A 13,194-nucleotide genomic window follows, 5' to 3' on the forward strand; every position below is an offset into this window, starting at 1 on the left:
TCTTTTGGTGTAGTGGTTAAGTGCGCGGACTCTAATCTGGGAGAACTGGGTTTGATTCCCCACTCCTCCACTTGCACCTGGCTGGATGACCTTGGGCAAGCTGTAGTTCTGATAAGAGCTGTCCTTGAAAAAGAGCAGTTTCTGTCAAGAGCTCTCTCAGCCCCACCTCCCTCACAGGGTGTCTGTTGTGGGGAGGGGAAGGGAAAGGGAGTTTGTAAGCCACTCTGAGACACTTTTGGGTCATACGTTTGGAAGTTTGCTACAGTGCCATCGAACTACTTCCACTCCTGAAGTATTACACCGGCCTTTGCTAGAATGACAACTGCAGAAGTCTCTGCAGACGAAGCACCAAATGTCATCCAATGTGCAGAGGTACCTTGACAATGAGTCCCTTGGAGTCCACCATCCAGATTTTTCGAATCGCTTCTTCCCTCGGGATGCCCTCCTTTTCCAGGGCCATAACGATCAGGTGGGCTATGCCCATGGCAGCCTGAAAACACAACCAGAGAATCATTAACCCAACTGGACGAAGCAAAGGATCCAAGACACAAGCCCTTCTAGGATACCCAAGAAGGAAGTTTAAACAAAAGAAGACGATACAATTCTGGGATGCTTTTCGTACAGAAAGTTCCAGGTGTGATGACGACGACAACAACGACAAAAAGAATAACAATATGCAGTCAAGTTGCAACCAACTTATGGTGACCTCCCATGGGGGTTTTCAAGGCAAGAGATGAGCAGAGGTGGTTTGCTGTTGCCTCCCTCTGCATAGCAACCCTGGTCTTCCTTGGTGGTCTCTCATCCACCAGCAGGGACTGTGGCCAGCCCTACTTAGCTTCTGAGCTCTGACAAGCTCAGGCTATTGAGACTGCTACCCAGGGGTCATTTCCTGCGGGAGCGCACAGGAGCGGAGCTCCGGCAGTAAGGAGCCCAGGGGGCGGGCACATTCAACAAGCCCCATCCCCTGCTCCCAGCAGCCCTCAGTCGGGCCCTGAGGAGCAAGAAGCAACCAGGTAAGTTGCGAGCCCCCCCCCCAGCCTGCCTTCAGGTACAAGCTCTCCCTCCTCTGTGAGGGCAGATCTGCGCGTTCCCCACCCCCAATAGCTAGAAATCCAAAACAGTCCAGTGGCACCTTTAAGACCAAGTTTTATTCAGGTACGAGCTCTCCCTCCTCTGTGAGGGCAGATCTGCACGTCCCCTCCCCCCAATAGCTAGCAATCCAAAACAGTCCAGTGGAGCCTGAGCGGTGGGTGTTGCCTTCTGACACACTTCTGGTGATGTCAGGGGGCGTGGCATATGCAAATAAGTTATGCTAATGAGCTCCTGCCCCTCTTTTTCTACCAAATGACCCCTGCTGCTACCACATACAATAAGTTCTCAGGAAGCAGGACGACTCTGGAAATATTTTTTATCTCCTGGAGACCTTGGAGTGGCCCTCCTGGTCCAAGCAGGCGGACCAAGGAGACAACTTCAAAGGCTCATCTCCAGCTGACATTCCTCTTGGTGTCCTCCAGGTTTCTACCATCACTACATCTCTCCCTAGATTCAGGTCCAGTAGGACCTTAGGGACCAAAAAGATTTTCTAGGGAAGAGCTTTCAAGAGTCAAAGCACCTTTCATCAGAAATGGAGCTCATACTCTGAAACTCTTGTGGGTCTCTGGGGTGCTACTGAACGTGCGTCTCGCTCTTCTAGCGCAGACCAACATGGGAGCCCTATAGAGTACCTATCAAGATGGGTAGCCGTGTCAGTGTCTGTAACAGCAGAGAAGAGCAAGAGTCCAGTAGAACTTTAAAGAGTAACGAAATTTGTGGCAGGGGAGGAGCTTTTGTGAGTGACTGCTCGCTTCTTCTGAAGTCCCTGAAGAAGTCAGCGGTGACCCACGAAAGCTCATACCCTGCCACGTGCTTTGTTAGTCGTTAAGGTGCTCCTGGACTCTTGCTCTTTTCTCCTGCTACAGACAAACACGGCTACCCATCGCGATCTATCTCCGTGGGAGGTACCACACTTAGCTGTACAGAATGGAAATCCAACCACCTTGTGATATAAGGACAAATAGACTCCCATTCTAGCTGTATCTGAAGAAGTGAGCAGTGACTCACGAAAGCTCATGTTCTGCCACACATTTTGTTAGTCTTTAAGGTGCTCCTGGACTCTTGCTCTTTTCTCCTGCTATGGACAGATTCACACGGCTACCCATCTTGATCTGTCTCCATGGAAGACACCACATTTAGCCATACAGAATGGAAATCCTTCAACCTTGTGATATAAGGACAGATGGAATCCCATTCTAGCTGTATCTGAAGAAGTCAGAAGTGACTCACAAAATCTCGTACTCTGCCACAAATTTTGTTAGTCTTTAGGGTGCTTCTGGACTTTGCTGTTTAAAAATTTGTAAGGTGGACCCAACAGATCCGTTCTCCTAGTGGATACACTTCCCTCTGGCAGAAGGCGTCTTCCTCGTCTTGTGTCAATAGAAGGCTCCTTCCGCCAGAGGGAAGTGCCTCTACTAGTGGAACAGATCCACAGAATCCAAGCCGATTGGAGAAGAGGAGGTGCCAGTGTGCGCTCAAGGGTGAATATTTTGTTGTTGATGACATGTAGGACGACACCAGCCTGAGCATGGAACTACTCAAAGAAACAGTACAAGATTGGAAAACGTAGAGAGAGCTGGGCCACAGAATCGCCAAGAGACGGACACGACTGAATGGTTAACAACAGGGCTATTTTGGGGCAGGAACACACGGAGTTCTGGCTGGCTTTCGAGTTGCCCATGCCCACTACAGCCAAAACCTCTGCGCATGCGTGGCTACAGAGGGAAGGCCTGGAGAGTGACCCCCCCGGGCAGGCCAGGGGGGTCCTGGAAGGATTGGGGAGGCAGCTGCGGGGCACCTGGGCAAGCCAAGGGAAGGCATGGGGTGTGGCCTAATATGCTAATGAGCTGCACTGTCAGGGGTGTGGCCTAATATGCTAATGAGTTTTTTGCTGTTGGGCGTGGCCTATTATGCTAATGAGTTCCTGCTGGGCTTTTTCTACAAAAAGAGCCCTGGTTAACAACAACAACAACAGCACATGTAGGGCTGTGGCACCCTTTAATTCAATGGCTTGATGCTCAGGAGACAGTGGCTAGGGAGTTGTCGCTCGCTCTCCTTCTGTACAAACATGAAGACGGGAGGTTGTTTAGGGGTTTGGCACAAACGCAGGACCCTTTCGGGGTCGTTCTGGGCCATTTCTCACACAGCTGCAATCATCCTCTCTCACTCTCCCTATGCAAGCCCTGTTGGAGTGACAGATGTACAACAACTGCATTTATGTTTCTGCTTGATGCGTTCAACATCAGAGCTGGCGATCTTGGCCCGCACTTCCCACCAATGGGATATGACGCCTACCTCTCCAGCTCCTTGGAAAACAAACTTATGGTCCGACAACTTGTTCTTTATTATCCTCAAAGCTGCAAAGATGCCGGCGACTGCGACAGAAGCCGTTCCTGAGGGGGGGATAAAAATGAGACGGGTTTCGCGAAAAGCTGCCCTGAGGTCCTTAGAGAAAGGTGGGAACAGAAATTCGAGGATTTGAAATATTTCATTTCCCTAGAAATGGGTTAGACAATTGTACGGAGGAAAGGGTGTTATGTAATACAGCTCTGTTCACCAAATCCTGGAGAAAAGTAACTGAGATGGTTCATCATTTGGTTTTGCTAGCCTGCAACCTTCGGCTAGCTATTGTTAAAAACTGAAAGGGCAATTATTCCATCTGTACCCCTATGCCCTAGCGAATCTAACACCTGATTGCCTGGCCCCCCAAGGGTGGAGCGTGGCACTGGACACGGTTCTGAGGTTGAGATCGTCAGTAGCTAGGCGTGGTTAAGATCTTCCCATCTTGCTGAAATTTGCTGTAAATTGTTATATCTGACTGTAATTTATTGTTTTAAACTAAATTATATGTTAGTGTTTTAAATGTTTTAAACTATATGTTATTGTTTTAACCTGGCACTTTGTGCCCATGTTAGCCGCCCTGAGCCTTCGGGATAGGGCGGGATATAAATGCAAATATAAATAAATATATATAAATAAATAAATATTCACCCACTATGGAGTCTGGGGTTCCCATTCAACAGTCAGGCATGAATTTGCGTCCGCTTCAATTCCTATGTGCATGGTGCCCGATTCAGATCGGAGCCACGGTGCATGCCGAGAAGGGGCTTGAGGCTTTCCCTAAGTGGGATATGTACAGGCTTCCACAGTGGGTCAAGCATCACCTCATAGACCTGTTTCAGGTTGGGAAAATGGTACGGCAGGAAAAAAGGCTAAAGCCCCATTTCCGCGGGTGCCACCATCCTGACCCAAACTGGGTACCCCACGTGCAGGAACTGAAGAGTACCCACAACTCGAATGAACTCGAAATCGAATTAATAAATACACTCACATCTGATTGTTAACACAGAGTGGGAGACCCCAGATTCAATCTGTTTACTCTGCAATATGTGAATTGGACCTTCATCATTGGATCCCATGGACCCCAGGTGCGTAAAGAGAATGTGGGTTCGTGTGTGTGCGGGGGTGAAAACTAAGAGTGAACTGGGGAGGACAACATGAACAAATGCAAAAGAAGCATCACTCAAAATCCAGGTAAACCAAAAACTCTTAACTTTTAACACTCATTAGATAACAAGCAGTGTCTGTCAAGATAGTTATTTATATAAAACACTTATTCTGCATCGAGCCCCAGAGACCTGAGGTGGTTTGCAGAAAGGAAATGCCTCCAGATGTCACTGTACTCTTGCATTATGGGCTCCGGGCAGCTGTAGGCTCACCTCTGCCTATGCAGACCTGCTTGATGTCGGAGTGGCTGTCAAAGAACTTAGGGTCACCAACTCCAACTTGGATAATTCCTGGAGGTTTCGAGGTGGTTCTGTGGAGGGGACAGTCTGGGGAGGGATTTCAGCTAGGATCTACGATATATCATGCAGTCTGCCCTACAAAGCTGCCATTTTCTCCAGGGGGAAACTGATCTCCATAGGCGGAAGATCAGTTATAATTCCAGGAGGACCAGGCCCCACCTGGAGGTTGGGAACCCTAACGCAGCATTCGAAGAGGACTTGTAGGCCATCCAGCCCAATCCACAGCTCAAAGGATGGAATCCAAACCTGAAGCCTCCCCAAAAGACAGGTGCCCGGCAATGCTCCCTCTGAGCTGCAGGGTCTTGTGAGCAAAACTTCCACTTTGTGAGCTACTGGCATTAAAGTTGTGAGTGAGTGATTTGGCTCCTGCATAAATTAGTTTGCTCTGGAGCCATCCTTCCTGAGCCAAGATAAAAATGTGTGAGCCGGAGGCTAAAAAACAGTGAGCTAGCTCACATTCTAGGAGCTGCGGTGGCTCAAGTGGTTAAGACGCTGAACTGCAGGCTGTGGAAGGTCAGTAGTTCAGCAGTTCGAGACCCGGGTGCCGCATGACGGAGTGAGCTCCCGTCTCTAGTTCCAGCTCCTGCCAACCTAGCAGTTTGAAAGCAAGACATTGCAAGTAGATAAATAGGTACCACTTCGGTGGGAAGGGAACAGCGTTCCGTGCGCCTTGGTGTTTAGTCATGCCGGCCACATGACCACGGAAACGTCTTCGGACAGCGCTGGCTCTTCGGCTTTGAAAGATGAGCACCGCAACCCTAGAGTCGGACTCAACTGGCTTTCGGGCAAGGGAACCTTTACCTTTTAGCTCACACTAACTCAGCTTAGAGGGAACACTGGTGTCCAGCCTCTGCCTGAAGGCTCCATCACATGGGCTGGTCTGTTTCCATCCAGATTCACATACATGTAGGGTCCGATGCCAAACTCCAGGTAGTACCTGGAGTAGGGTTGCCAAATGGGGCTGGGGGGCAGGGAATCCCCCGCTTTGGAGGCCCGATTTCCGCCGCGAAGCTGCGTCACCTGCCCCCGAAGCTGCGTCACCTGACGTTGGGGGCGTGGCTGAGCTCGTCGGGGGGGACGCGCTCGGCCACGCCCCTAACGTCAGCAAAGTCGCACGTTACTTCCGGCGACGTGCTGCCGGCGCGCGCGCTTTGCGCACACGCGCTCCACCGGACCTCCCGGACGCCGGCAAGGCTCCCCCGCTCCGAGGGGTGAGTCGACTTGGCAAACCTAACCTGGAGATCTTCTGCTACTACAACTGATCTCCAGATGACCAAGATCATCTCCCCTGCAGGAAATGGCTGCCTTGGAGGGGGCGGGCTCTATGGCATTATACCCTGCTGAGGTCTCTTCCCTCCACAGACCCTGCCTTCCCCAGGATCCACCCCCCCAAATTTCCAACCCTTCTGATTGCTGGCAGGCCCCAGACTCTGGAATGCCCACTGAAGAGGTCTACAGGTGGCCTCTTCCTCTCTCTCCGCATCTCCCAACAAGTTCAGATTGTCCTGTTTGAATGGACATTTGGAAGGGAAGATGAACAACCATTTAAGACATAGTCCACTGCAAGCTTTTGGCTCCGCTGCATAACGATTTGTTGATTTTAGAATGATTTTTATGTGTTTTTATTGATTTAGATACTGAAAAAGAAGGAGAGTCGGTTTTTATACCCTGCTTTTCTGTACCCTAAGGAGTCTCAAAGCAGCTTACAATTGCCTTTTCATTCCTGTCCCCACAACAGGCACACTGTGAGGGAAGTGGGGCTGAGAGACTTTGGAGAGAACTGTGACTGGCCAAAGGTCACCCAGCAGGCTGCATGCGGAGGAGTGGAGAATTGAACCCGGTTCTCCAGATCAGTGTCCATTGCTCTTAAGCACTACACCACACTGGATCTCACTGGTAGCATTGGTAGTATTCCCCCCCCCCCAAGAAGCCACCTTGGACAATTTTATTGGAAAGCTAGGGGGCAAAGACTTCAGTAAAGACACATTAAACTAAATTCATCGGCCAGAACTCTTGAATATGTTTACTGCTTTGGGGTGGGGGGAGAGGCTACTCTAGTGAAATAATTCTTGGATGGGGAAAGGGCAATGAACTTTCTTCTCCCTGTATCTTTTTCTTGACTTCATCTGAAAAAGTATATGGTCCCCATGTGTTTCCCTCACAGGGCAAAATAACAGCTCTTGGGGGGGGGGGAGAGAGACTGAGGTCAGGAAACTTGTGTGGGGGAAAGAACCCTCCCTCAGGCTCCAACCTGAAACATTCCCCAGGGGGCTTCTATTTCCATTTTAAACCCACCCACCCTTACAGGAAATTCATTCACAGATCTGGGGTCACGCTTAGCTTTGTCATATGTGAACAACTGGCTAGAATACCTTCTGCAAGATTTCTTTTTCATTGCTTAAATGGGCTAAATAATTTTTTAAAAAAAGAAAAAAAAAGAAAAGAACTGAAAACTCTGGCCTCCTCTGTGGAGACAGGCCTGCCTGTGACCTATTTTGGTAAGGGGAAAAGCAGGCTAAGGAAATATATAACTAAGTAATGTCTATGTGGACACTCTGAAAATCATTCAGACAATTCTGAAAACCATTAAGAAAAGCACCCAGACTTCTAAATGTAAAAAGAAAAAACTGGAGTTTCTTAAAAGAAAAAATAATTCTTCTTTTCAAAAACTGTTGTATACTCCTCAATCCTAAGAACATAAGAAGAGCCCTGCTGGATCAGACCAGGGGTCCATCTAGTCCAACATCCTGCCTCACACAGGGGCCAGCCAGTTCCCCTGGAGGGCCAACAACAGGGCAGGGAGGCCGAGGCCTTCCCCTGATAAGAACCTAAGAAGAGCCCTACTGGGGCAAGTGATGCTCTGTATTCTTGGGGCTGGGGGGGGGGGACGGTGGGAGGGCTTCTAGTGTCCTGGCCCCACTGCTGGATCGCCTGATGGCACCTGGTATTTTTGGCCACTGTGTGACAGAGTGTTGGACTAGATGGCCCACTGGTCTGATCCAGCAGGGCTCTTCTTAGGTTCTTATCAGGGGAAGGCTTCCGCCTCTCTGCCCTGTTGTTAGCCCTTCAGAGGAACTGGTTGGCCAATGTGTGAGACAGGATGCTGGACTAGATGGACCCTCATTGGTCTGATCCAGCAGGGCTCTTCTTAGGTTCTTATCAGGGGAAGGCTTCCGCCTCTCTGCCCTGTTGTTAGCCCTTCAGAGGAACTGGTTGGCCAATGTGTGAGACAGGATGCTGGACTAGATGGACCCTCATTGGTCTGATCCAGCAGGGCTCTTCTTAGGTTCTTATCAGGGGAAGGCTTCCGCCTCTCTGCCCTGTTGTTAGCCCTTCAGAGGAACTGGTTGGCCAATGTGTGAGGCAGGATGTTGGACTAGATGGGCCACTGGCCAGATCCAACACTGGCTTCTCTTATGTTCTCATGATCAGACCAGTGGTCCATCATCTTGTCTCACACAGTGGCCAACCAGTACCTCTGGACGGCCAACAACAGGCATAGAGGCCAAGGCCTTCCCCTGAGGTTGCCTCCTGGCTCTATTCCTGTGGCCATCAATACATCCTGTAGCAGCGAATTCCACATTTTAACCACTCTCTGTAAATATTTCCTTTTCTCCGGCCCAAATGTACTGCCCATCAGCTTCACCGGAAGCCCCTGGGTTCTAGCATTGTGGGAGAAGGAGAAAAAGCTCTTTTTATCAATTCTCTCCACCCCATGCATAATTTCACAAACCTCTATCATGTCCCAGACTCTTCAGCCCTTCCTCATAGGGAAGGTGCTCCCTCCAACCCCCTAATAATCTTGGTCACCCTCCTCTGTACTTTTCCCCCAGCTCTGCAATGTCCTTTTTGTGATACGGTCACCAGAACTGTACATGGTATTTCAAATGAGGCTGCACCATAGAGCCAGTTTGGTGTCATGGTTAAGAGTGTGGACTCTAACCTGGGAGAATTAGGTTTGATTCTCCATTCCTCCACATGCATCCAGCTGGGTGACCTTGGGTCACTCAAAAGTTCTCTCAGAGCTGTTCTCTCAAGAGCAGTTCTCTCAGAGCTCTCCCAGCTCCACCTACCTCACAGGGTGTCTGTTGTGGGGAGAGGAAGGGAAGGAGATTGGAAGCCGCTCTGAGACTCCGAGTAAAAGGTGGGGAATAAATCCAATCTCCTCCTCCTCCTCCTCGTCCTCCTCCTCTCTTCTTCTTCTTCTTCTTCTTCTTCTTCTTCTTCTTCTTCTTCTTCTTCTTCTTCTTCTTCTTCTTCTTCTTCTTCTTCTTCTTCTTCTTCTTCTTCTTCTTCTTCTACTACTACTACTACTACTACTACTACTACACCACCACCACCACCACCACCACCACCACCACCACCACCGGAATATTGTAATATCAGCCATTTTATTTTCAGGCCCTTTCCTAATAATCCCCAACACAGAGTTTTGCCTTTTTCACTGCCGCAGCACACAGGCTCGACACTTTCCTTGAGCTCTCCTCTAGGTGGAGCTATGGATTAATCTTTCTTCCTCAAAGCGCCCAGTGACGTTACAGCTGTACTGGGAGACCCTGCCAAAGAAACTTTTCAAGAAATGCTGTCCTTCTTAAAGATTGAAGCAGTGGGGGAAGAAGGGAGAACGGTGGATGCTGTGACTCGGCCCCCACTGTGATGTGAGACTGGGTGTGCCGTTTAGTCATAATCCCTATTCCCGATTACAGATTAGATGGGAAAGGGAAGCAAGACCTTCGTCCAACGACAAAGAGCCTGGAATGGCGTTCCCTCCCTTCAAATGTGTTTTTAATCCTTCTTCATCTCTGTGAATTGTTCTGCCCGTCTCCGATTGCTCAAAAACAGCGCCCGAAAAGTAATAGGGCCTTGGCCCTAGAAGGATATTTATGGTCGGAATTATAATTTGCTGATCTCCTAGCAAGGAACGGTCCACAGCTGCTTTCCACAAACTGTTGGCTGATCAGTGTTTGTTTAATCCCACAGGGTCACTCTTAAGACATAAATAAATAAACCACGAGACGCAGCCCCCATTAAAGAACTCTTTTTTGGAAACCCGGACTCTCTCTGCTTTCCGCAGATCTGCAAGCTTTGACTTCGAAAGATTCCCTTAATTAATTAACGAAGCTGAGCTGGGCTGGCTGATGGCGCGGTCCTAAAGGTGGTGTTTTGAGATTCGCATGTTAATTCAGATGGACTGACAGTCAAGTGTCTTTAGGATCGGTTGGAAATAAGGGGAGAAAGGCGGAAATGGCACCTGCATCTTGCGGTGGAGAGTGCCGTCAAGTGGCAGCTGACTCTAGGGTTTTCAAGGCAAGAGACATTCAGAGGTGGTTTGGCATTGCCTGCCTCCACGTCATGACCGTGGTGTTTCTTGGAGGTCTCCCCACCCAAATACTAGCCAGGGCCGATCCAAGATTGGGCTAGCTGCTGAGGCTGGGCTAGCCTGTGCTATCCACGCCAGGGCGTCTTAACGGGCTTTAGTTGGCAAACTTCCCTGCTTCAGAAAATGCGCCTACCCCCATGCCTGATTTCTGCTTTTCCTGCTCTGAAGGAGCTGCGGTGGCTCAAGTGGTTAAGACGCTGAACTGCAGGCTGTGGAAGGTCGGTAGTTCAGCAGTTCGAGACCCGAGGGTGCCGCATGATGGAGTGAGTTCCCGTCTCTAGTTCCAGCTCCTGCCAACCTAGCAGTTCGAAAGCAAGAAATTGCAAGTAGATAAATAGGTACCACTTCAGTGGGAAGGGAACAGCATTCCGTGCACCTTGGTGTTTAGTCATGCCAGCCACGTGACCACGGAAACGTCTTCAGACAGCGCTGGCTCTTCGGCTTTGAAACGGAGATGAGCACCGCAACCCTAGAGTCAGATTCGACTGGCTTTCGAGCAAGGGAACCTTTACCTTACTCTGAAAGATTGCCACCCACCTTAGCGTGGGGGGGGGGACCCCTTACCTGCTTACATTAGATGCCACCCATAATACCCTCTCCCGCAATACTAGAACACGGGGACACCCAGGCTGATGGACAACAGGTTCAGGAAAGACTATTTATTTATTTACTTCACACACACACACACACACACACACAACACACACACACACACACTTCCTTTTTCCCTAATATGGGCCCAAAGCTGCTTATATTGTTCTCCTCTCCTCCATTTTATCCTCACAACAACTCTGTGAGGAAGTTGGGCTGAGACTTTCTGACTGGCCCAAGGTCACCCAGCAGGCTTCCATGGAATGAGTGGGGATTCGAACCTGGGACTCCCAGTTCCTAGTCCAACACTCTAAGCACTTTATGCCACACTGGCACTCAAGGAAACGCTGAATACTTACTAAAGGAAATACTTCTTTACTCAACAAGTATTTAAACAGTGGGATTTGCTCCCAGTGGACATAGCGATGGCTTTTTTTATTTGTTTCATTTATACTCCACTTTTTTCCCCAGGGGGACCTGCTTCCATTTTTGTCCCTGCCATTTTATCCTCAAGAAACCCCTGAGCGTGTGTGACTGGCCCAAGGTCACCCAGTAGGCTTCCATGAAGAAGAAGAGATTGGATTTATACTCCGCCCTTCAGTTATGCTGAGCTGGGAATCTCTTACCCTGGATGTCGTCATTGAACATGCAGTATCGGTTCCGGTATTTGTTGAGAAGTCGGAACGCGTTGGCATTGGCAAAGTCTTCAAACTGAATGAGGCAATTCATCCCATACCTGAAGGTTCAAACAAACAAACAAAAACAAAGAGCGTTCGAGAGGACGTCTTGTTGTTAGTGCAAGGACTGGTGTAAAAAGACGGGCCGCTCTTAAGCTTGCCATTTTCCCAGGACGAAACAGAAAACCATCTTCACCAGGAATTCTAACACGTTCTAGCACAGAGCTCAGTGGCTCAGTGTTAGGGCACTTGCTTTGGAGGGAGAATCTCTCAGGTTTGATCTCTGGCTTCTCCGCTTGAAGGAGCCTCGGGGAGAAAGAATGTTGAGAAAGAATTTTCACTGAGGGAGAGCTGCGGCCTGCCAGTGTAGACAATCCTGAGCTAGATGAACCAGTGATCCAACGCAGTATAAGGGCCAAGCTAGATGCAGCCATTTTAAAGGACGGCCCGATCCTGATTGGGCCTGCAGTATATCAGGCTGAGACATTCTCCCTCTATGCCTTCTCAAGTGCTGGAATGGCCTCATTCTCCCCCCACCATGGCCCTGAGGGGCATTTTAAAATCCATTTAAACTGGCATTGTTGTCCATTGGTCAGACCCGTGGATGCTGTCCTATCCAGCGTGGCCCTAAGGCAGTGGTGGCAAACCTATGGCACGGGTACCAGAGGTGGCACTCAGAGCCCTCTCTGTGGGCACGGGTGCCATCGCCCCAGCCAGGCCCAGACCACCATTACAGTGTCGAATTCTCTGCCAAATAATTTTAAGTAAACGAAAGCATTTGGGATTGCTTTCCTTATTTTGTTTGGATCATCTTAAGTTAATGTTATGAGTTGTTTTTTCTAAAGTAAAACCTCAGTATTCAGGTTAAATTGCCGTGTTGGCACTTGGCGATAAATAAGTGGGTTTTGGGTCGCCGTTTGGGCACGCGGTCTCTAAAAGGTTCGCCATCACTGCCCTAAGGCAACTTCATGCACAGGAGTTCTCACCATTCCTTCTTGGAAATTCAAGTGCTCAGCTCTAATCAAAACCATGAAGGGAGGAGGGTTTAAGTTTCTCTCCTCTGCTGCCTTCTTCCTTCTGTTTTAGTATTTGTGTGTGTGTGTGTGTGTGCTTGCAAGTGCCTGGAAGTCATGGTGATTTCTGGTGACCCTTACTAGGGCTTGGACATTTTCAAAGAGGTGGCTTGATTAGCCTGCCTCTGCATCCCAAGTCCCACTATTCTCTGGAGGTCTCCCTTCCAAGTACTCACCAGGGTTGGCCCTGCTTAGCTTCCAAGACCTGAGGAGATCGGGCTTGCCTGAGCTACCCAGGTCAAGGCCCCTCTGCTGTCTTCTTGACCTGCAGTGAACCCGGGGGACCACTAATTGCCCCATTGGGGGAAAACACGGGGACTCATAAATTTGCCCAAGTAGGGCAAACAGCAGCTCTCTGGGGCCGTTTCAGGTTGGGATAAGGGCACGGGGAGGAAGGCTTCAATCCCGCATCCCAGTTGGGATTAAGCCCCCTGCACACCTGATTTTTCAATTAATAGAAAGACTCCCAGAGCCACAATGTAGTTGAGCGCTAACACCCAATTTCAAGCACGTTCTGACCTCTACCATCATCATATGAACATAAGAAGAGCCCTGCTGGATCAGACCGGTGGTCC

At 49.5% G+C, this 13,194-nt stretch overlaps 1 protein-coding gene across 1 annotated transcript in view; it reads right to left on the bottom strand.

The window, feature by feature from the left end:
* Nucleotides 1-13,194, bottom strand: part of ME3 (malic enzyme 3, NADP(+)-dependent, mitochondrial) — a 168,437-nt gene that overhangs the window by 11,954 nt on the left and 143,289 nt on the right. Inside the window, 3 exon segments of the mRNA XM_015427724.1 lie at nt 377-490; nt 3,388-3,485; nt 11,496-11,605. Of these exon segments, the coding sequence (XP_015283210.1) occupies nt 377-490; nt 3,388-3,485; nt 11,496-11,605 (322 nt within the window).

Source organism: Gekko japonicus, unplaced genomic scaffold, assembly GCF_001447785.1.
Source record: "Gekko japonicus isolate JY-2015 unplaced genomic scaffold, Gekko_japonicus_V1.1 scaffold393, whole genome shotgun sequence".
NCBI lineage: Eukaryota > Metazoa > Chordata > Lepidosauria > Squamata > Gekkonidae > Gekko > Gekko japonicus.